Source organism: Moschus berezovskii, chromosome 5, assembly GCF_049115385.1.
Source record: "Moschus berezovskii isolate FMDL1 chromosome 5, NW_MosBer_1.0, whole genome shotgun sequence".
In the NCBI taxonomy this organism is placed as follows: domain Eukaryota; kingdom Metazoa; phylum Chordata; class Mammalia; order Artiodactyla; family Moschidae; genus Moschus; species Moschus berezovskii.
The window spans coordinates 11,566,564-11,591,436 of record NC_142464.1 but is presented as its reverse complement, the minus strand read 5'-3'; the positions used below and the strand labels follow the sequence as shown (position 1 = coordinate 11,591,436).

Here is a 24,873-nt window from a genome sequence, read left to right as displayed (position 1 = left end):
AAGAAGTGCATGAAAGCTCCTTTTCTTTTGTTTCTGATGTATTAAATGCAACTGGAGGAGTTCTTGCTTTTGCTTTACATCTGGCATAAACGCAATGTCAATGCTCTATTCAGAACAAGAATCACAGCGACTTCCAAAAGAAGCTCCTGTGAGAGTAATAAAATACAGCCAAGTCACCAGGATAACCAGGAGCTAATCCATACTTGTGAGCTGAGAACATGTTAAGAAATGCATTCAGAATGACTGCTGAGGCAGCATCATGAAAGACAGCCTCTTAGGAGTCCTTAGAGCCAGCCATGGTGTTTGAAGCTATTCTAAGCTTAAAAGTTGTCATCTGCATGGTTTTGTTTAAATTAATGCATTTTATTAGACTAAATATGTTTAAATATTCAGTTTTTTTCACTTTACTGCTGACTGACTTTTATAAGGATGTGAACAAGACAAGAAAACACGTGAAACGGGTGAGGTGATTTTGTCCTCAGCTTTATATTGGTGACTCCATGTATTCTAAGACTGGGAATATACATATCACAGAAAAAACTTAGTTGTTTAGATTCTCCAGACCACATGAAAATGTTGCTCAGATCACTTGAAAGAGTAATAGACTCACAGGATTGCTGAACGGATGAAAAAGGTTAAAAAAGGATTATGTAAGAGGAAGTGCGCTAAGATTTCTAGCAGAAGCCGTCGTCCCCATGACGATATTGCAAGTTCTACTACAAGTTTTGTCTTCGCCCTTGTTTTAATCCCTTCTTTTTTCACTGACCACCCTGATTTGCTCATCCAAGAATGTGCATTATTATTTCTAGTTAACTTGCTATGGTAACTATTTTAGGAAAGATGTAGTCTATTTATCGAACATTTCAAGAGCAGTGCTAGTGAACTCAGCTTGAGAAACAGCAAAGTACATGCAGGTGGTTTAGTCAGTGAAGAATCTAAGTGTCTGAGTGTGATTACTTCGTTTTCTTTTTATGATGCTGGGAAAAGCTTTGGACACAGAGTAGGTATTAAATCAATGTACTTGAGGTCAGAGGCATGGCTGGATTTTAGACATGTGTACCCCAATGTTCATCACAGCACTGTTTACAATAGCCAGGACATGGAAGCAACCTAGATGTCCATTGACAGACAAATGGATAAGAAAGCTCTGGTACATATACACAGTGGAATATTACTCAACCATCAGAAGGATACATTTGAATCAGTTCTAATGAGGTCGATGAAACAGGAGCCTATTTTACAGAGTAAGGTAAGCCAGAAAGAAAACCACCGATAGAGTATACTAATGCATATATGTGGAATTTAGAAAGATGGAAAAGATAACCCTCTATGCGAGACAGCAAAAGAGACACAGATATATAGAACAGTCTTTTGGCAGTGTGGGAGTAGGCGAGGGTGGGATGATTTGAGGGAATAGCATTGAAAAATGAATATTATCATATGTGAAAGAGATCACCAGTCCAGGTTCGATGCATGAGGTAGGGTTCGCAGGGCTGGTGCACTGGGATGGATGACCCAGAGGGTTGGGATGGGGAGGGATGTTGGAGGGGGTTTCAGAATGGGGTACAGATGTACACCTATGGCTGATTCATATCAATGTATGGCAAAATCACTACAATATTGTAAAGTAGTTAGCCTCCAATTAAAATAAATAAATTTTAGAAAAAGAAAAAAAAAGATTGCCTGGAGAAATATCAATAACCTCAGGTATGCAGATGACACCACCCGTATGGCAGAAAGCGAAGAACTAAAGAGTCCCTTGATGAATGTGAAAGAGGAGAGTGAAAAAGCTGGCATAAAATCAACATTCTGAAAGCTAATATCATGGCACCTAGTCCCATTACTTCATGGCAAATAGATGGGGAAACAGTGGAAACAGTGACAGACTTTATGTTTCTGGGTGCCCAAATCACTGCAGATGGTGACTGCAGCCATGGAATTAAAAGATGCTTGCTCCTTGGAAGAAAATTTTTGACCAACCCAGATAGCATATTAAAAAGCAGAGACATTACGTTGCTGACAAAGGTCCATGTAGTCAAAGATACGCTTTTTCCAGTAGTCATGTGGATGTGAGGTTTGGACTATAAAGAAAGCTGAGCACCAAAGAAATGATGCTGTTGAGCTGTCGTGTTGGAGGAGACTCTTGAGTGTCCCTTGGACTGCAAGGAGATCCCACCTGTCCATTCTAAAGGAGATCAGTCATGAATGCTCACTGGAAGGACTGATGCTACAGCTGAAGCTCCAATACTTTGGCCACCTGATGGGAGGAACTAACTCATTTGAAAAGACCCTGATGCTGGGAAAGACCGAAGGCAAGAGAAAGAGACGAGAGAGGACGAGATTTTGGGATGGCATCACTGATTCGATGGATGTGAGTTTGAGTAAGCTCCGGGAGTTGCTGATGGACAGGGAAGCCTGGCACGCTACAGTCCTCGACCCCAAGGCCTTGGGGTCACTGTAGTCCTTGGGGTCACAAAGAGTCGGACACGACTGAGCAACTGAACCGAACTGAACCGTGGTGTCTCCTAAAGCTGTACTAGTAGTTTCTTGAAATCAGAACAGTCTTATCCTTTCTTTGATCTCACAAGTGGGAAAATTCCCATGTCTTGGAGCGGATGGAAGTTACTGCCTTTAGAATGTGCTTTGGGCTCTAGGATCCCCCATTGACCCTGGCAGCCTTGCTGTCTTTTGCATCAAAGCCCGTTACATTATTCACGTACCTGCAACCTTCTCATTCTTATCAGTGATATCACTGTTACCACAACTCACTGAGTTCTCTCCAAAGAGAGAAGTGATATCTTCTCCAAATATCTTGAGACAGTTTTCAATGAGAAACTGTATGAAAGAAATCTGTAACACAAAGGGGCAAAAAATCAGGTATTACTGTACATATGGCATAATAGTAAATCACATTTCATACATGGATCTTGGCCCTAACAAAAAATACAAAAGAAATCTGAGAAAAATTCAGACTTGATTAAAAATATATGTATATATATATATATATATATATATATATATATATTATATATACATCAGCATTTTCTAAGAAATAACTGATACTTTCAAGAGGACTTTGGGCACAAATTTTAAAATTCTTTTAGTCGGTGGGCTAAAGTTATATAATGTGACCTAGTTTAATAGCTAAAATTCTGTAATGATGGTTGTTACATGCTTAAAACTAGGATGATTTTTAAGTAGCCACAAAGGATGTTTGGTACAAAAATGTATATTCTCTTGTTAAGTTTTATTTATTTTTATTGAAATTTTTTCTAGTTTTATTGAGATGGAATTTATATAGAGCATCTTATTAAAATTTATAAAGTATCGAATACAACACAAATTGTGAAATTCACTTCAGTGAAGAAATATCTGAAACTTGGGTGGCAGAGGTTTCAGTGTGGGGCGGGGCGGTTTCTGAAGGAAGAAAGCACCTGGAGAGAAAACATGTCTGTCTGTCTGACTTCATCGCCTTGCCTCACACTTGCTGTCCGGGGGAGCTTGGAGAAGAGCTCTGATCTTAGCATGTTGTGGCTCTGTGAGGATGTTCTGAAATATTTTACTAGCCTCCTCATCCTCTAGCGGAGACACAGTAGAAGCCAAGTACTTTCCTGAGAGCCACAACTGGCAGAGTGTGGCCAGTATGTGTGGAGCCTTGGGTGCTCGTATTGCCCAGGCCGCCTAAGATGTGCTGACAGTGACCAGATGTCCTGGGTGTTGTCATCATTGTGTAATGAGGACATCACAGATTGGAGGCTTGTACACCCCTCAGTGATTCGGCTGGGAGTTGAACCTTGGGTCTCAGATTCCAAAGCCAGGTTCTTTTCTATCATATCCTCCTGCTCTTACCTCTCTATTGTTTAATCTCTTGGATGGCAAAGGAGAAGTGACTCAACTGTTCTCAGTTATAATACACCTTCCCATGCCCAACCAGAGTAGGACCCTGCCACTCCAAGGCAGTGTAATTAAAATGTGCATTTTTAAAAACTGGTTCATTGGAATTAATACCACGGACTTCAGGTTCAAAATGGGGACTCTGCCCCGCAAGGCATAAAAATGAGAGATCTCATTACCTTTTTGGTGCGGTTTTCTATTTCTGAGCTGCCGGAATTAAGCAGGCAAAGAATGCTTGGGGCTATACACACTGACAAATTATAAGCTGTCATCTGATTGGTTGAGGAATGTTGCTCAATGTTGTGTAACATTCCAAAAAGGTATCGCAGAAAAACTACATTGGCTCTTGGCAGCTGGTCTAGAAGCCTAATGACAGAAAAAGCACTTGTAAACAAAGCGAGTCATTTTGCTTAGTAAGTGGAAATGCAGAGAATAAAGTACTTCTTTTTATACCATGTACACAGTCCATTCTCACAGTTCTAGGTATGAATGCATACAAAAATGTTTCACTGAATTTAATTCCTGAACCAGATAAGAACTACCCTGGTTAGTTATGTGTTTGTATTTAAGATCATACCACTGGCAGATTGGTTTTATCATCTCTTTTCGGACCAGTGGATTTCATCTCCAACATTTTCATGTATTCAGATGCTGTAAAATGGTCAAGCATCCCATATTAATAGGATTAGGAGAAAAACACGAGTTGCAATGTCACCAATAAGACATGCATCTCTTTTCAAACTGGCTTCCATGGGTATGATCAAGTGAAACCCCTTGATACTGGTCATTGTTTTAGAGGACACAGTTGTAAACTACAAGCTAATATTTTCCTAACAGTATGTTGGTTGTATTTTCTCCGAGTTGAGTGATTATTGCATCATTACCTCTGGGTCGCAGTCATTTTCTCCTCCTCATTCCCTTGATCAATAACATCAAGCCATTTATCATAGAGACTTGCAGAAAATATGCTTCCTTGGATATTTCGAAGAAAATCCTTATATAGATCAAAAAATATGTATTATTCTTATGATAAATTCGGTGGAGAAATTGCAGAGAAAATATTTAGCTGAAAAATTCAATTCAGTCCACAATTCCTTCACAACTATGCCGACTGCTTCACACAGAGCTTGGCTGTGATTCTCCACAGCCTTGCACATCCAGAAGTACTGGTTGGATTTTCCCCAACTAAAATTAGAAGCATAAAAGTAGAGTCTGGGCTGTATTGAGAATGAAGCTGAAGCTCCTTCTATCACCTGGAACTCACTGTTTGTGTACATGTTAGCACATTAGTACAAACTGGAAAGGTCTGGTGATAACTCATCCTAAATCCTATTAGTTTCTTGAAAAGAAGTGCACATTCCATTTTGTTCGTTTGCTTAAGACACAGTGCTTGCTCTTAATTCAAGAAAGAGAAGTTCTGAAATAAAATTACACCCCTACATGCTCTTATATACATATTAAGAGAAAACCTGACGTATGTGTGTTCTTTGGGTAAAAGCTAGTATCGTAATAGCTTCAGTCTTTTTCTTTTAAAAAAAAAAACATATAAAAGTTCAGTTCTACAGACTTTTAAGCAACAGGTGTTAGAAATAAACCAAAAGCCCCAATGGGTACACTACATGTTACCCTTACAACTCTTTGGATGGAATATTTCTCCCTAAAGAGGAAACTGAGAACCTAGATACATGGCAACTTCACACCTGTGGGATAGAATATGCAAATGTAAGCTTCCTAAGTGGAGGCCTGGAAAGTGTATCCTGATGAACAAGTCTTCATATCATAGAATGGGGCCTATTAAAAGAGATGAGGTTGTTAAGTGTTGCGCAAGACTGAGGAGAAATGATTCCATTGCCTTGCCGGCTCCAAAGGCACACCTTGCCTCCCCTGGTCTTAATATACAGCCTGACTTCTCTTCGTAGTATCTTGTTCAGGCAGTGTTTCTAGGCGACTATCATGATGATAATCGTGTCACTGTTGACTTGTTTCAGTGCTCACTGAGCTGCTGTTTGTGTCAGGCGCTCTTTTGAGTACTGAGGATAGAGTGTGAAGATAATGTACAAAGCCTCAGTCCTCTCATACTTTTTCTTGTAATTGGTATACAGTACCCAATCCTGGTCATTAGGTTTTCACTATGCTTCTTATGGCGTGCCCGCAGTATATTTGGAAGGAGGAAGCACTCCATTTCAGTTCAGCCGTTCAGTCGTGTCCTACTCTTTGCGACCCCATGGACTGCAGCACCCCAGGCTTTCCTGTCCATCACCAACACCTGGGTCTTGCTCAAAGTCATGTCCATCGAGTTGGTGATGCCATTCAGCATCTCATCTGGCTATGGCTTCTGGGAGTGTGGGAGTGTGCAGCAGGGCCTTTGCCTTGTGTACCAAACTACATGCACTTGGAGTGTGTCTCTTCTCTCTCCTGGACCCTGTGCTGTAGAATCGATCGGTGAGACTGAGTTTGGTTAAGCCAGGACATGACTCATGCAGAATATGCCATGGGTATTTGCTCCTGGACCTCTGTTTATAGACAGTTTAATGGAAAACTCAATGTGGTTCTGACTCTATATTCATTTCTGATTTAGACCAACTCTGTGGTTGCTTTGACATATGGTATTATCAAGGCCAAAGCTGCAAAGTCTGATGCCCCACCAAGATCAATCAACTTTAGGAAGAGAAAACTTTGGGATTGTTGAAGATTTGTACCCATAAGTAGGCACCCTCTTACTAGTGTGTGCTTATAGCATGGAAAGAGGTAAGAGCCTAGGTATACTTGCTCACAAATCAAATTGGTTCCAAGTGTGCACCTTATAGTGGGTAGCACACTACTTGCTATTTGGAGACCTAGTGTGTATTATTATGGTGCAAGTGTAGTAGGGGGCAACCCTAAGTCATTTCTGCACTGTATCTATTATCGTACAATCGAACATTAACAGGGGACAAGGAAACACCATATGTTATTTAGTTTCTAAGATAATTTTAGTAACCTGTCTGTAGTTATCACTACATTAATATATTTTGGTTCATAGCTGCTAACAAGTACCAAGATGGATTGATTAACTTTCTATTCTGTTCTATTATCCCCCTGGTAGAAATTTAACTACACACTTGTGATTTAGCTCTATCATTTCAAACTCAGTCTATTTTTTTGTATAAATCTATTGAATTTTTCAAACTTCCAAACTGATTTTGACTGTTGCACTCACTTTAAAAATAAGATTTATAAGCTGAGGCATGTAGTAAAACTGGTTACCATGTAACTGTAACCTTGGGTGGTGGGTTAAACATACAAATATTAACAAAGGGTGTTAAAGATGTAAGGGAGATAAAAGGAGGAACAAATGGTGGAGTCATCCCTACACTGATTTTAAAGTAAAAGGCATTGATAAACAGGGGGAGGATGATGACGTGATCAGAGACATTGGTGGCCTCACTAAGCATTTTTGAGTCATTGTAAGACAGAGAATGAGATGGCTGGATGGCATCACCGACTCTGTGGACATGAGTTTGAGTGAACTCCGGGAGTTGGTGATGGACAGGGAGACCTGGCGTGCTGTGATTCATGGGGTCGCGGAGAGTCGGACACGACTGAGCGACTGAACTCAACTGAACTGAACTGAAGACACATGGGCTTTCCAGGTGACGCTAGTGGTAAAGGATCTGTCTGCCAATGCCGGAGATGCAGGAGATGCAGGTTCGATCCCTGAATCAGGAAGATCCCCTGGAGAAGGGCATGGCAACCCACTCTAGTATTCCTGCCTGGAGGATCCCATGGACAGAGGACTCTGCTGGGCTTCAGTCCGTGGGATCACAGAGAATCTGATGCAACTAGGCGACTCACACACAGACACACACACACACACACACACGAGTTTACCATAGTAAGTAAACATCTGTCTTGCATCCATGCTAAGTTGTTTCAGCCATGTCCGACTCTGTGCCACTCCATGGATTATAGCCAGAGGGACTACTCTGTCCATGGGATTCTCCAGGCAAGAATACTGGAGTCGGTATGCCAGTCCCTCTTCCGGGGGATCCTTCCAACCCAGGGATCAAAGCCAGGTTTCCTACATTACAGACAGATTCTTTACTGTCTGAGCCGCCTGGGAAGTTACTTCTGTTAACTGTTTCCAAAACCTTAATATGAATTTTATTTTTGAAATGTTGCCTTCATTAGGAAGGTGATGAGGAAGTCATCAAAAGCAGGAAGCTTGTATTGGTAAACACTCAATGTGTAAGTGGGTATTTTGAAATTTATTATTATTCTTTTGCACGGAGTGTTCTGGAGTCAAGATGTGCAATGATAAAGGAAAATATCTAATGTATGGAGCTTATAATATTTGAGGTACCTTCCTTCAATTTTGTCTTTGTGAAGTGTTTTTCACTTTTTCAGATCCTTCCTCTCTAATGCCTATTATGTTTCTTGGGCATTCATAATGAAGGACCAGTCATATAGCTTCAGATTTACTCTGTGCGTGGATAATGCCCAAACTTTCCTTACCTTTAAGACGGATGCTACCACAAGAACGGATTCATCATCCAAGTTCACTTTGTCCCCAGAGTTTAGTTTCTCCTTTAGGGCTCTGCATGATTTTATACTGGCTGATTTTCTGAAGATGCCTTCTGTGAATGGCCCTTTTTGATTGATAAAGGAAAGAATATCCTATACGGAAGAAAAGAAAGGAAAACTATGGGACGTTTCATATCTACAAGCCCAGAGCACAAGCTTGCTCCTGTTTTGACAGAGCTGTGGTATATGAGGCTACAGTGCTAGAACTGGACTGAAGTCAATTTGAAATTTTTTCTTCAGTGTCTCTAAATATATTATCTACCCAACAATCGATTTTGCATTCATACACTGAAACATTTTAAATACTTGTGTTAAAACGCCCCTCCAGGTCCTCCCCGCCATTCTAGGCAAAACAAAGAACTCTCTCACTCGAAGAAAAAAATGGGCATTAGGTTGATTATGCTCAGCTCCCAGCCTGTCCCAGCCTCTGGTCAATCTCCAGAATTCCTTGCCCCAGCCGTTTTAAGAGATAACTACTCTGAACAACCTTGCAAAAGAATAGTCCCCCTTAAGACAGTAGCTTTCCACATACATGCCTTTATATACTTACTGTTTTCTTGGGCAAGGGCAGCAGCTCACTGATCTGACTACTGCCCCTTCTCGCCTCATTAAAGGTGATCTGTTCCTGTACAGTGCTGGTCTCATTCTTTGTCTCAACCTCGCCTGCTCTAACTACCTTACCTTCAGTTCAGTTCAGTCGCTCAGTCGTGCCCGACTCTCCGCGACCCCATGAATCACAGCACGCCAGGCCTCCCTGTCCATCACCAACTCCCGGAGTACACTCAAACTCATGTCCACAGAGTCGGTGATGCCATCCAGCCATCTCATTCTCCGTCGTCCCCTTCTCCTCCCGCCCCCAACCTTTCCCAGCATCAGAGTCTTTTCCAGTGAGTCAACTCGTCGCATGAGGTGGCCAAAGTATTGCAGTTTCAGCTTTAGCATCAGTCCCTCCGATGAACACCCAGGATCGAGCTCCTTTAGAATGGACTGGTTGGATCTCCTTGCAGTCCAAGCGCCTCTCAAGAGTCTTCTCCAACATCACAGTTCAAAAGCATCGATTCTTCAGCGATCAGCTTTCTTCACAGTCCAGCTCTCATATCCATACGTGACCACGGGAAAAACCATTGCCTTGGCTAGACGGACCTTGGTTGGCAAAGTAATGTCTCTGCTTTTTAATATACTATCAAGGTTGGTCATAACTTTCCTTCCAAGGAGCAAGCGTCTTTTAATGTCATGGCTGCAATCAGCATCTGCAGTGATTTTGGAGCCCCAAAAAATAAAGTCTGACACTGTTTCCACTGTTTTTCCATCTATTTCCCATGAAGTGATGGGACCAGATGCCATGATCTTTGTTTTCTGAATGTTGAGCTTCAAGCCAACCTTTTCACTCTCCTCTTTCACTTTCATCAAGAGGCTTTTGAGTTCCTCTTCACTTTCTGCCATAAGGGTACCTTACCTTACAGAGTCCATTTTAACTGGTCTGAGCTGAAACAAATGAGTCTTTGCTGATATCAGTGGAATGGATGAGAGTATCTTTTTATCTTGTATTTGCCTTTTGACTCTGCAGTACCTAAATCAGATCTTATTCTTTGAAGTAATATTATGAAACTTACCGGACAAAGCCAGACTTCTTCATTTGGGTGTAGATTTGGAAGAGAACACTTGATCTCTCACAACTCAGCTCCTCAGGAAGGTTCAGTTCAGTTCAGTTCAGTCGCTCACTCATGACCAACTCTTTGCGACCCCATGAATCACAGCACACCAGGCCTCCCTGTCCATCACCAGCTCCCGGATTTCACACAAACTCAAGTCCATCGAGATGGCCATCCAGCCATCTCATTCTCTGTCGTCCATTCTCCTCCCGCCCCCAATCCTCCTGCCCCCAATCCTGTAATCAGGAAGGTTACAGAAAACCAAAGTAAGACCTACCAGAATTGGGGTGGGCAGAGTGTCATTATCACATAAGTCCTCAAAAGGAGCTCCAAAGAGCTGTTTTGGCTTTGTGGCTGGTAGAGTTGGGTGTTGGTTGTTTTTGGGAGTCCTGGAGGTGCACCGAAAGGGCCACTTTTTGACAGAACTCTTACTAACTGTCTTCTTCTCTGGATCTAATGTAGAAGAGAGATTTTCACTAGTAGTATTTTAGATTATTTAGCCTAATTTCCACCACTTACATTCAGCAGCATGTTCATTGCAGAGGCTGAAAGAGAGAAACTGAACCATTTGTTACATAGACTTCCCCGCATTCTGAAACGGGCTAATTGCATCCTTGTGGTGTTAACGACTTCTTCTTCCCCGTGTTCTGCAAACCAGCAGTTAAACCTAGAGGCGTGATCAGACTCAGGGTTGATTCTCCCTGTGACAGTATTCCCCAGACAGTGCTACCTCTTCCCTTTGCCCTGTGTCATGAGGCACTTAACCTGTAGTTATACAGGTTTCCTAATGTTAAGTATTATCAGTGGATTCCGGTATCAGATCTCATTTTAAAAGCGAAAAATATTCAGTATTCAAATCAAGCAGCATTTGGTTATCCTTTGCTTTTGTAGAAAGTTTCCTTCCTCTGTTCAGTTACCTCTTTGGCTTTCTGAGTACCCAGTCATGCCCACTTTTCTCCCATCAAAAGAATCGCCTTTCATGAGACATCCTGCCTGACCCTGCTTTTCAGTCAGCCTCTGGACCTCTCCTCTGGGAAGCCGCACCCCTCAGTCAGCTCCAAGGATGACTTCCTGCCCTGAGGGTCCTTGGGAAGTGGTCATTAAATGCAGACTATGTGGTAAGATTACAGGTGGCCATTTTTCTGTAACACCTTACTCAGCTAACCCAAAGATGAGTTTTAACTCCCAACAGCCCCTGTCAAAGGAATGCAGATGAAGGGCTTTTCAAAGAAAGGGTGATCGGCAATGAAAAATTGGGTTCAAAGTTTCTCGTGCCCAGCTATGAATGTTTTCCTGATAGTTGCTCAATAAAGCTGCTGAATATTTCCTTAAATAACCTGCTTAAATAACCAGCTAAAGAAGTCAATAGAGGAGCCAAGTTGTAGAAAAATAAACAGAAGAATTTAACCAAGTATTTTAAAATGCCCATCCACCTGGCTTTTCTGAGACATAGTGAGTGCATCACCAGGTCCATTCAGGTGGGTGAACCACTTGTGCTGGGTGAGAGAACCAGAAGGCTCCTATTCTGCCTTTTAATTGGATACTTTACCTAAAACTCTTTGAGTTTCAATTTGCTCAAGTTTAACATAAATGATGCTACTTACACCTCACAGAACTACATAACATAATGTACTACTCAGCACAAGACATGGCACATAGCAGCCTTAATGAAGGTAACTTCCCTCCTTCAAAGGGCCTAAGGCAGCCTAGACATCAGTCACCTCCCCCAAACAGGCCCCACCCCCATTCTCCATTTGATTTTGCAGCCTCCAGAATGTGTGCATTCCTGAAGGAATGCCATCACTTTGCCTTAGGCTCTTCCTGCCCTGACATTCATACAGGCATCATTTTAAAAGGAGATAATGAAGAAAGCAAATGCATTCTTAAATTCAGAAAGAGATTCTCCTAATTAATATGTACAAATGTTAAAAAGATACCTGTTTATATGAGTTGAGTTGCTTTATGCACCCTGGTTTCCCTACTCTTAACCTGATTATTTCTAAACTACCTGAAAGTATTCATGTATTCCAAATGTATTCATACATTGTTCAGCTTTAATAAGAATACTCTTAGGAAAAAAGCTCTATCAGTTGCCACAAAGCTATACGTCCAGCTACTCTATAAGCATAGACGGGAAGGAAAATAGACATTAAGCCCTATATTATTTTCAGGCCTAGATGGACCTTTCACAGTGTACATTGCTTGGTGTTACAGTTCTTGTTGGCTCTGTGGCCAATTAAAATACATACTGTAGCCACGAAAAGTATGGTGCTCAGTTGTTCAGTCGTGTCCAACTCTTGCGACCCCCTCGAAGTATAGCACGTCAGGCTCCTGTCCATGGGAATTCCCGGATGATAAAACTGGAGTGGGTTGCCAAGGACTGTTAAACAGGTTAACTTTATAACCTGATCTTTGTTTAACAGTCCTGGTAAGATTTAGTTTAGTGTTTCCTCATGTTCAAATTAGGGTTTGAATGTTAAAAAGTGAAATTTTGAAACTTTGTGGGTATAGAATAGCAATTATAAGAATAAAATTACTTTAAGTAGAAATTCTATTCTGGTCCAAATACTTCCTAAGTTAGTAAGACATTTTATTCAGAGAAAGACATGTCAATGGGACAATATTGGAATGGTAGCAGGGATAATTGCAAGAGGAAAGATTAAAAGCAAACAAAAAACATAAACATTCAGTCCAGTTCCATTTGCAACCTGGGTCTGAAGCAGACTTGAAAGTGAGCTTGCTGTGGAGGTAGAATCGAGAGTTCAAGTCTCAGGGGCGGTCCTAAGATGGCAGAGGAATAGGAAGGCGAGACCACTCCCTCCCCCACAAATTCATCAAAAGAACATTTGAACGTTGAGCAAATTCCACAAAACAACTTCTGAATGCTGGCTGAGGACATTAGGCACCCAGAAAGTCAGTCCCTTGTCTTCAAAAGGAGGTAGGACAAAATATGAAAGAGAAAAAGAGAGACAAAAGAGCTGGGATGGACGTCTGTCCCGGGAAGGGAGTCTTAAAAGAGGAGAAGTTTGCAAACACCAGGCAACACTCTCACTGGCAGGTCAGTGGGGAGTTTTGGAATCTCAGAGGGCAACATAACTGGGAGGAAAAATAAATAAAACCCACAGATGACGTGCCTAATGGCAACTCCGGGCAGAGAAGTAGCCCAGACACTCACATCCGGCACCATATGGAGGCTGAAACGACATGCTTCTGAATAACCTACAAATCACAGAAGAAATCAAAAGATGCAGAGAAATGAGTGAGAATGAAAACACAACAACCGTAATATATGGGACACTGTAAAAGCAGTGCTAAGGGGAAGGTTCATAGCAATACAGGCTTCCCTCAAGAAACGAGGAAAAAGTCAACTAAATAACCTAACTCTAACCCTAAAGCAACTAGAAAAGGAAGAAATTAAAAACTCTAGGGTTAGGAGAAGGAAAGAAATCTTAGAAATTAGGGCATAAATAAGTGCAAAAGAAACAAAAGCGACCATAGGAAAAAATCAACGGAGCAAAAAGCTGATTCTTTGAGAAGTTAAATAAAATTGACAAACCATTAGCCAGAGTCATCAAGAAGCAAAGGGAGAAGAATCAAATCAAAAAAATTAGAAATGAAAACGGAGAAATCACAACAGACAACACAGAAATACAAAGGATCATAAGAGACTACTCTCAGCAATTTTATGCCAATAAAATGGACAACTTGGAAGAAATGGACAAATTCTTAGAAAAGTATAACTTTCCAAAACTCAACCAAGAAGAAAGAGAAGATCTTAACAGAACCATAACAAGCACAGAAGTCAAAACTGTAATTAGAAATCTTCCAGTAAACAAAAGCCCAGGATCAGACGGCTTCACGGTTGAATTCTACCAAAAATTTAGAGAAGAGCTCACACCTATCCTATGCAAACTCTTCCACAAAATCGCAGAGGAAGATAAACTTCCAAAATCATTCTGTGAGGCCACCGTCACCCTAATACCAAAACCAGACAAGGATGTCGCAAAAAAAGAAAACTACAGGCCAATATCACGAATAAACATAGATCCAAAAATCCTTAACAAAATTTTAGCAAACAATCCAACAACATATTCAAAAGATCATACATCATGACCAAGTGGGCTTTATCCCAGGGATGCAAGGATTTTTCAATATCTGCATATCAATCAATGTAATATACCACATTAACAAATTGAAAGATAAAAGCTATATGATTATCTCAATAGATGCAGAGAAAGCCTTTGACAAAATTCAACATCCATTTACGATAAAAACCCTACCAGAAAGCAGGTATTTAAGGAACATACCTCAACACAATAAAAGCTATATATGACAAACCCATAGCAAACGTTATCCTCAATGGTGAAAAATTGAAAGCATTTCCCCTAAAGTCAGGAACAAGACGAAGGTACCCACTCTCCCCACTACTATGCTACATAGTTTTGGAAGTTTTGGCCACAGCAATCAGAGCAGAAGAAGAAAGAAAAGGAATCCAAATTGGAAAAGAAGCAGTAAAACTCTCACTGTTTGCAGAATACATGATCCTCTATATAGAAAACACTAAAGTAGTTTTCCACCAGAAAATTTTACTAGAGCTAATCAATGAATATAGTAGTTACAGGATATAAAATTAACACACAGAAATCCCTTGCGTTCCTATACACTAACAATGAGAAAACAGAAAGAGAAATTAAGGAAATAATTCCATACACCATTGCAATGAAAAGAAATACTTAGGAACATATCTACCTAAAGAAACAAACGACCTATACATAGAAATGTATAAAACACTGATGAAAGAAATCAAAGAGGACACAAATAGATGAAGAAATATAGCATGTTCATGCATTGGAAAAATCAATATAGTGAAAATGAGTACACTACCCAAAGCAATCTATAGATTAAATGCAATCCCTATCAAGCTGCTGCTGCTGCTGCTAAGTCACTTCAGTCGTGTCCGACTCTGTGTGACCCCATAGACGGAAGCCCACCAGGCTCCCCCGTCCCTGGGACTCTCCAGGCAAGAACACTGGAGTGGGTTGCCATTTCCTTCTCCAATGTGTGAAAGTGAAAAGTGAAAGTGAAGTCGCTCAGTCGTGTCCGACCCTTAGCGACCCCATGGACTACAGCCTACCAGGCCGTTCCATCCATGGGATTTTCTAGGCAATAGTACTGGAGTGGCTTGCCATTGCCTTCTCCACCCTATCAAGCTACCAACGGTATTTTACAGAGAATTAGAACAAATAATTTCACAGTTTTTATGGAAATACAAAAAAACCTTTAATAGCCGAACGAAGACTGGAACTGGAGGAATCAACCTGCCTGACTTCAGGCCCTAATGCAAAGCCACAGTCATCAAGACAGTGTGGTATTTGCACAAAGACAGAAATATAGATCAATAGAACAAAATAGAAAGCCCAGAGATAAATCCACACACATATGGACAGCTTATTTTTGATAAAGGAGGCAAGAATTTACAGTGGAGAAAAGACAATCTCTTTAACAAGTGGTGCTGGGAAAATTGGTCAACCACTTGTAAAAGAATGAAACTAGAACACTTTCTAACACCGTACACAAAAATAAACTCAAAATGGATTAAAGATCTAAATGTAAGACCAGAAACTATAAAACTCCTAGAGGAAAACATAAGCAAAACACTCTCCGACATAAATCACAGCAGGATCCTCTATGACCCACCTCCCAGAGTAATGGAAATAAAAGCAAAAATAAACAAATGGGACATAATTAAACTTAAAAGCTTTTGCACAACGAAGGAAACTATAAGCAAGGTGAAAAGACAGCCTTCAGAATGGGAGAAAATAATAGCAAACGAAGCAGCTGACAAAGAATTAATCTCAAAAATTTACAAGCAACTCCTTCAGCTCAATTCCAGAAAAATAAACCACCCAATCCAAAAATGGGCCCAAGAATTAAACAGACATTTCTCCAAAGAAGACATACAGATGGCTAACAAACACGTGAAAAGATGCTCAACATCACTCATTATCAGAGAAATGCAAATCAAAACCACAGTGAGGTACCATCTCACGCTGGTCAGAATGGCTGCTTTCACAATGTCTACAAACAATAAATGCTGGAGCGGGCGTGGAGAAAAGGGAACCCTATTACACTGTTGGTGGGAATGCAAGCTAATAGAGCCACTATGGAGAACAGTGTGGCGATTCCTTAAAAAACTGGAAATAGAACTGCTGGGTATACACACTGAGGAAACCATAATTGAAAGAGACACATGTACTCCAATGTTCACTGCAGCACTGTTTACAATAGCCAGGACCAGGAAGCAAGCTAGATGTCCATCTGCAGACGAATGGATAAGAAAGCTGTGGTACATATACACAGTGGAATATTACTCAACCATCAGAAGGATACATTTGAATCAGTTCTAATGAGGTGGATGAAACTGGAACCTATTATACAGAGTGAAGTAAGCCAGAAAGAAGAACACCAATACAGTATACTAACGCATATATATGGAATTTAGAAAGATGATAACAATAACCCTATATGTGAGACTGCAAAAGAGACACAGATGTATAGAACAGTCTTTTGGACTCTGTGGGAGAAGGAGAGGGTGGGATGATTTGAGGGAATAGCATTGAAACCTGAATATTATCATATGTGAAACAGATCACCAGTCCAGGTTCGACGCATGAGGCAGGGTGCTCAGGGCTGTTGCACTATGATGGATGACCCAGAGGGTTGGGATGGGGAGGGATGTGGGAGGGGGTTTCAGGATGGGGAACACGTGTACACCCAGGCTGATTCATATCAATGTATGGCAAAATCACAACAATATTGCAATTAGCCTCCAATTAAAATAAATTTTAGAAAAAGAAAAAAAAACATTGTCATGAGAAATATCAATAACCTCAGGTATGCAGATGACACCACCCTTATGGCAGAAAGCGAAGAAGAACTAAAGAGCCTCTCGATGAAAGTGAAAGAGGAGAGTGAAAAAGCTGGCATAAACTCAACATTCTGAAAGCTAAGATCATGGCATCTAGTCCCGTGACTTCATGGCAAATAGATGAGGAAACAGTGGAAAGAGTGACAGACTTGATGTTTCTGGGTGCCCAAATCACTGCAGACGGTGACTGCAGCCATGGAATTAAAAGATGCTTGCTCCTTGGAAGAAAAGTTTTGACCAACCCAGATAGCATATTAAAAAGCAGAGACATTACGTTGCTGACAAAGGTCCATGTAGTCAAAGATACGCTTTTTCCAGCAGTCATGTATGGATGTGAGTGTTGGACTATAAAGAAAGCTGCTGCTGCTGTAAGTCACGTCAGTCGTGTCCGACTCTGTACGACCCCATAGACAGCAGCCCACCAGGCTCCCATCCCTGGGATTCTCCAGGCAAGAATACTGGAATGGGTTGCCATTTCCTTCTCCAGTGCATGAAAGTGAAAAGTGAAAGTGAAGTCGCTCAGTTGTGTCCGGCCCTTTGTGACCCCATGATCTGTAGCCTACCAGGCTCCTCCGTCCATGGGATTTCCCAGGCAAGAGTACTGGAATGGGTTGCCATTTCCTTCTCCAATAAAGAAAGCTGAGCACCGAAGAATCGATGCTTTTGAACTGTGCTGTTGGAGAAGACTCCTAACAGTCCCTTGGAGAGCAAGGAGAAGCAACCTGTCCATTCTAAAGGAAATCATTACTGAATGTTCATTGGAAGGACTATTGCTGAAGATGCAACATCAATACTTTGGCCAGGTTATGCAAAGAACTATCTCATTTGAAAAGACCCTGATCCTGGCAAAGATTGAAGGCGGGATGAGAAGGGACGACAGAGGATGAGATGATTGGATGGCATTACCAACTCGGTGGACAAAGGTTTGAGTCAACTCTGGCCGTTGGTCATGGACAGGGAGGCCTGGTGTGTTGCAGTCCACGGGGTCGCAAAGAGTCGGACACGACTGAGATGAACTGAACTGAACAATGTTGTTTAGTTTTTATTGCTATTTTTGTTTTCTGTGAAAGTTTCCTTTTTGAATGCTTTATTTTATATTGGAGTATAATTGGTTAGTAATGTTGTGTTAGCTTCTGGTGTACAGAAAAATGGTTCAATTATACATATATCTATTTTTTTCAAATTCTTTTCCCATTTAGGTTCTTACAGAGTATTCAGCATTGTTCCCTGTGGTATAGAGTATGTCCTTGTTGGTTATCCATTTTAAATAGAGCAGTCTGTACATGTCAATCCCAAACATACCTAGTTGAGATATGTCTTTTATCGTAGGTCACTTTAAATCAGCATGGGAAGTAATCAGAATGAACATTTTACTAATAATATCATTAATTCGTAAAATATTCATTAAGCACAATACCAGACATTCCAACACAAGTGTCTTAAGATTTCTCTTCTCTTGAAAATCAAAATCATAGGAAAATATTGAATAAAATAGTCTTCCCCCAAAGAGAACTAGCACATTCAGTTTACTAACAGGAAAAACGAGAATGTTGATAACTGAATTATATTGCAAGACTCCAAGTTAAACTAGTTAAAGGCGAATATTAGATTTTCTATAAATAGATGTTTGATCAAGGTGCTTGCTAATTTATCTTCTCTGCTTATAAACTGTATGCAAGAGCATTTGGACTTTCATAATTACAAAATATACTGAGCCAAAATTAATTTTGCGAGCAAATAGCAAATGGTTTAGTTACTATTCTTTTTGAAATATATTTTCTTCAATAAATATACCAACATAAAAACAACAAGAGTTCAAGTCTAACCAGAATGCCCAAGGCCACTTCCGCCTAAGCACAGAATAGGTTCTGGGTCTTATCTAAGCCACACAGTCATCTAAGCACCTCCTGTGAGGGGCCCAAGATACTGGACAAAACCTTGGGATGGGGAATGTGTGTTTCCAGGCCATAAGAAGCTCATGTTCTAATAAGATACGTAGATGTGTGTGTGTGTGTGTGTGTGTGTGTGTGTGTGTCTTTAAGTTGTTCAGTCGTGCCCAACTCTTTGTGATCCCATGGACTGTAGGCTGCCAGGCTCCTCTGTCAGTGGGATTCTCCAGGCAGGAATATTGGTGTGGCTGATAGCCATTCCCTTTGCCATGGGATCTTCCTGACCCAGGGATCGAACTCAGGTCTCCTGTGTTGCAGGCAGATGCTTTACCATCTAGGCCACCAGCAAAGCGCACACAAATGTGTGAATCCGTAATTATATGTAGGAAGTGCTATGCTGTCTGCCTAGAGAAATTTAAAAAAAAAAAAAAATGTCTTCCTATAAGTGAATTGGGTCTTGATTTCGGACCTTTGGGGCTTCTCTGGGCTTGATTCTGGGTGGAATTGGTGCCTGCCTATACTGCCTTCCAGCCCCACATGGAGAACTGGCTGCACGTCAAGAGTTTGTTTTCAGGAGTAGAAACAAGAGCCAAGAGAAGCCACTTGCAGGAAGGGAAGGGTCTCACCTTTCTCCTGCTGATTCCTGGCCTCGTTCCTGGCTGAGTGCTTGGGTTTCAGGATTAACTGGTCTTGAATCTCTTGGGGCCCCTCCAGGAAGGCCTCCTGGAGGGCAGAAGCAGAAGTGCAGTCCTCAAGTCCCTGCTGCAGCAGCCCAGTAGCTGGAACAGCACTCATTTTAATTCCATAGGGATGTTCGTGACCTATATGGAGAAAATCTAAATATAGATTCAGACCGATGGTGATGGGTGTGATCAAACCCACCTTACCATTAGCGAGTGTGCCACACTGGTGTGACTGCTGGGTAGAGAAGGCTGTGACTCCCGAGTAAGCACAATGTGCAGTCTCAAGGGGACACACTACAAAAAGCAGGTGCCCAAGCAAAAGAGTTCAAAACATAACAAGAAAAGTGTTTTTTAGACACCTTGCTTGGCTTGGAAGGTATATATTCATCAGTGAATTGCACAATATTGACTTTCATCGTGTTTCCATCTGAGAATATCTGTGGCCTTCTAGTTTCTGCCTTGACACGCTACACCTGTACATCTTAGGCAAAGTGCTAGCCTTAAGATTCCTCCTTTGAAACACTGACCCTCACACGTAGACTCATAAGGATCAAAGTAAATATATGAATAAGCATTGGTGCTTAATATTTTTAAAATAATCGGACTGTGTATGTTAAGAATGGCTCTGATCAGTGTTCTACCCCACATGTCAGTTTAACATATTTTCCATTTCCTTTTGTCGGTGTAGTAGGCAGAGTGCAGTGGGGTGGTCTGCCTTAATGTTTCCCTCCCACTGCTGCTTCCCTCTGAGGGGTTTCCTACAAGGCAGTGATCAGAGACAAGCCTGCATGTCTGAGAAAACCCAGAAGTAAAGTGCAAAACTGTTTACAGAGTGGAAAACCACACCAGAAATCATCGGGAGTTGCCTGCCAAGTGATTTGTTTTGCTCTTTCATGCTATAAATTGCTTCCTCTCCATAGAATTCTCTAAGACCCTGTGCTGTCCTGTGGATTCCATCTTTAAAGAAGTGCATGAAAGCTCCTTTTCTTTTGTTTCTGATGTATTAAATGCAACTGGAGGAGTTCTTGCTTTTGCTTTACATCTGGCATAAACGCAATGTCAATGCTCTATTCAGAACAAGAATCACAGCGACTTCCAAAAGAAGCTCCTGTGAGAGTAATAAAATACAGCCAAGTCACCAGGATAACCAGGAGCTAATCCATACTTGTGAGCTGAGAACATGTTAAGAAATGCATTCAGAATGACTGCTGAGGCAGCATCATGAAAGACAGCCTCTTAGGAGTCCTTAGAGCCAGCCATGGTGTTTGAAGCTATTCTAAGCTTAAAAGTTGTCATCTGCATGGTTTTGTTTAAATTAATGCATTTTATTAGACTAAATATGTTTAAATATTCAGTTTTTTTCACTTTACTGCTGACTGACTTTTATAAGGATGTGAACAAGACAAGAAAACACGTGAAACGGGTGAGGTGATTTTGTCCTCAGCTTTATATTGGTGACTCCATGTATTCTAAGACTGGGAATATACATATCACAGAAAAAACTTAGTTGTTTAGATTCTCCAGACCACATGAAAATGTTGCTCAGATCACTTGAAAGAGTAATAGACTCACAGGATTGCTGAATGGATGAAAAAAGTTAAAAAAGGATTATGTAAGAGGGAGTGCGCTAAGATTTCTAGCAGAAGCCATTGTCCCATGACGATATTGCAAGTTCTACTACAAGTTTTGTCTTCTCCCTTGCTTTAATCCCTTCTTTTTTCACTGACCACCCTGATTTGCTCATCCAAGAATGTGCATTATTATTTCTATTTAACTTGCTATGGTAACTATTTTAGGAAAGATGTAGTCTATTTATCGAACATTTCAAGAGCAGTGCTAGTGAACTCAGCTTGAGAAACAGCAAAGTACATGCAGGTGGTTTAGTCAGTGAAGAATCTAAGTGTCTGAGTGTGATTGCTTCGTTTTCTTTTTATGATGCTGGGAAAAGCTTTGGACACAGAGTAGGTATTAAATCAATGTACTTGAGGTCAGAGGCATGGCTGGATTTTAGACATGTGTACCCCAGTGTTCATCACAGCACTGTTTACAATAGCCAGGACATGGAAGCAACCTAGATGTCCATTGACAGACAAATGGATAAGAAAGCTCTGGTACATATACACAGTGGAATATTACTCAACCATCAGAAGGATACATTTGAATCAGTTCTAATGAGGTCGATGAAACAGGAGCCTATTTTACAGAGTAAGGTAAGCCAGAAAGAAAACCACCGATAGAGTATACTAATGCATATATGTGGAATTTAGAAAGATGGAAAAGATAACCCTCTATGCGAGACAGCAAAAGAGACACAGATATATAGAACAGTCTTTTGGCAGTGTGGGAGTAGGCGAGGGTGGGATGATTTGAGGGAATAGCATTGAAAAATGAATATTATCATATGTGAAAGAGATCACCAGTCCAGGTTCGATGCATGAGGTAGGGTTCGCAGGGCTGGTGCACTGGGATGGATGACCCAGAGGGTTGGGATGGGGAGGGATGTTGGAGGGGGTTTCAGAATGGGGTACAGATGTACACCTATGGCTGATTCATATCAATGTATGGCAAAATCACTACAATATTGTAAAGTAGTTAGCCTCCAATTAAAATAAATAAATTTTAGAAAAAGAAAAAAAAAAGATTGCCTGGAGAAATATCAATAACCTCAGGTATGCAGATGACACCACCCGTATGGCAGAAAGCGAAGAACTAAAGAGTCCCTTGATGAATGTGAAAGAGGAGAGTGAAAAAGTTGGCATAAAATCAACATTCTGAAAGCTAATATCATGGCACCTAGTCCCATTACTTCATGGCAAATAGATGGGGAAACAGTGGAAACAGTGACAGACTTGGTGTTTCTGGGTGCCCAAATCACTGCAGATGGTGACTGCAGCCATGGAATTAAAAGATGCTTGCTCCTTGGAAGAAAAGTTTTGACCAACCCAGATAGCATATTAAAAAACAGAGACATTACGTTGCTGACAAAGGTCCATGTAGTCAAAGATACGCTTTTTCCAGTAGTCATGTGGATGTGAGGTTTGGACTATAAAGAAAGCTGAGCACCAAAGAAATGATGCTGTTGAGCTGTCGTGTTGGAGGAGACTCTTGAGAGTCCCTTGGACTGCAAGGAGATCCCACCAGTCCATTCTAAAGGAGATCAGTCATGAATGCTCACTGGAAGGACTGATGCTACAGCTGAAGCTCCAATACTTTGGCCACCTGATGGGAGGAACTAACTCATTTGAAAAGACCCTGATGCTGGGAAAGACTGAAGGCAAGAGAAAGAGACGAGAGAGGACGAGATTTTGGGATGGCATCACTGATTCGATGGATGTGAGTTTGAGTAAGCTCCGGGAGTTGCTGATGGACAGGGAAGCCTGGCACGCTACAGTCCTCGACCCCAAGGCCTTGGGGTCACTGTAGTCCTTGGGGTCACAAAGAGTCGGACACGACTGAGCAACTGAACCGAACTGAACCGTGGTGTCTCCTAAAGCTGTACTAGTAGTTTCTTGAAATCAGAACAGTCTTATCCTTTCTTTGATCTCACAAGTGGGAAAATTCCCATGTCTTGGAGCGGATGGAAGTTACTGCCTTTAGAATGTGCTTTGGGCTCTAGGATCCCCCATTGACCCTGGCAGCCTTGCTGTCTTTTGCATCAAAGCCCGTTACATTATTCACGTACCTGCAACCTTCTCATTCTTATCAGTGATATCACTGTTACCACAACTCACTGAGTTCTCTCCAAAGAGAGAAGTGATATCTTCTCCAAATATCTTGAGACAGTTTTCAATGAGAAACTGTATGAAAGAAATCTGTAACACAAAGGGGCAAAAAATCAGGTATTACTGTACATATGGCATAATAGTAAATCACATTTCATACATGGATCTTGGCCCTAACAAAAAATACAAAAGAAATCTGAGAAAAATTCAGACTTGATTAAAAATATATGTATATATATATATATATATATATTATATATACATCAGCATTTTCTAAGAAATAACTGATACTTTCAAGAGGACTTTGGGCACAAATTTTAAAATTCTTTTAGTCGGTGGGCTAAAGTTATATAATGTGACCTAGTTTAATAGCTAAAATTCTGTAATGATGGTTGTTACATGCTTAAAACTAGGATGATTTTTAAGTAGCCACAAAGGATGTTTGGTACAAAAATGTATATTCTCTTGTTAAGTTTTATTTATTTTTATTGAAATTTTTTCTAGTTTTATTGAGATGGAATTTATATAGAGCATCTTATTAAAATTTATAAAGTATCGAATACAACACAAATTGTGAAATTCACTTCAGTGAAGAAATATCTGAAACTTGGGTGGCAGAGGTTTCAGTGTGGGGCGGGGCGGTTTCTGAAGGAAGAAAGCACCTGGAGAGAAAACATGTCTGTCTGTCTGACTTCATCGCCTTGCCTCACACTTGCTGTCCGGGGGAGCTTGGAGAAGAGCTCTGATCTTAGCATGCTGTGGCTCTGTGAGGATGTTCTGAAATATTTTACTAGCCTCCTCATCCTCTAGCGGAGACACAGTAGAAGCCAAGTACTTTCCTGAGAGCCACAACTGGCAGAGTGTGGCCAGTATGTGTGGAGCCTTGGGTGCTCGTATTGCCCAGGCCGCCTAAGATGTGCTGACAGTGACCAGATGTCCTGGGTGTTGTCATCATTGTGTAATGAGGACATCACAGATTGGAGGCTTGTACACCCCTCAGTGATTCGGCTGGGAGTTGAACCTTGGGTCTCAGATTCCAAAGCCAGGTTCTTTTCTATCATATCCTCCTGCTCTTACCTCTCTATTGTTTAATCTCTTGGATGGCAAAGGAGAAGTGACTCAACTGTTCTCAGTTATAATACACCTTCCCATGCCCAACCAGAGTAGGACCCTGCCACTCCAAGGCAGTGTAATTAAAATGTGCATTTTTAAAAACTGGTTCATTGGAATTAATACCACGGACTTCAGGTTCAAAATGGGGACTCTGCCCCGCAAGGCATAAAAATGAGAGATCTCATTACCTTTTTGGTGCGGTTTTCTATTTCTGAGCTGCCGGAATTAAGCAGGCAAAGAATGCTTGGGGCTATACACACTGACAAATTATAAGCTGTCATCTGATTGGTTGAGGAATGTTGCTCAATGTTGTGTAACATTCCAAAAAGGTATCGCAGAAAAACTACATTGGCTCTTGGCAGCTGGTCTAGAAGCCTAATGACAGAAAAAGCACTTGTAAACAAAGCGAGTCATTTTGCTTAGTAAGTG

General features: G+C 41.1%; 1 protein-coding gene across 1 annotated transcript in view; it reads right to left on the bottom strand.

Moving 5' to 3' along the window:
• The window catches only part of LOC129561723 (uncharacterized), a 198,371-nt gene that overhangs the window by 99,593 nt on the left and 73,905 nt on the right, over nucleotides 1–24,873 (bottom strand). Inside the window, exons 22-30 of the mRNA XM_088836656.1 lie at nucleotides 24,633–24,819; nucleotides 23,292–23,421; nucleotides 19,814–19,903; nucleotides 19,553–19,747; nucleotides 10,387–10,562; nucleotides 8,389–8,550; nucleotides 4,779–4,888; nucleotides 4,074–4,260; nucleotides 2,721–2,850 (exon numbers count right to left, since the gene is read on the bottom strand). Coding sequence (XP_088692782.1) covers nucleotides 2,721–2,850; nucleotides 4,074–4,260; nucleotides 4,779–4,888; nucleotides 8,389–8,550; nucleotides 10,387–10,562; nucleotides 19,553–19,747; nucleotides 19,814–19,903; nucleotides 23,292–23,421; nucleotides 24,633–24,819 — 1,367 coding nt within the window. The remainder of the gene's footprint in view (nucleotides 1–2,720; nucleotides 2,851–4,073; nucleotides 4,261–4,778; nucleotides 4,889–8,388; nucleotides 8,551–10,386; nucleotides 10,563–19,552; nucleotides 19,748–19,813; nucleotides 19,904–23,291; nucleotides 23,422–24,632; nucleotides 24,820–24,873) is intronic.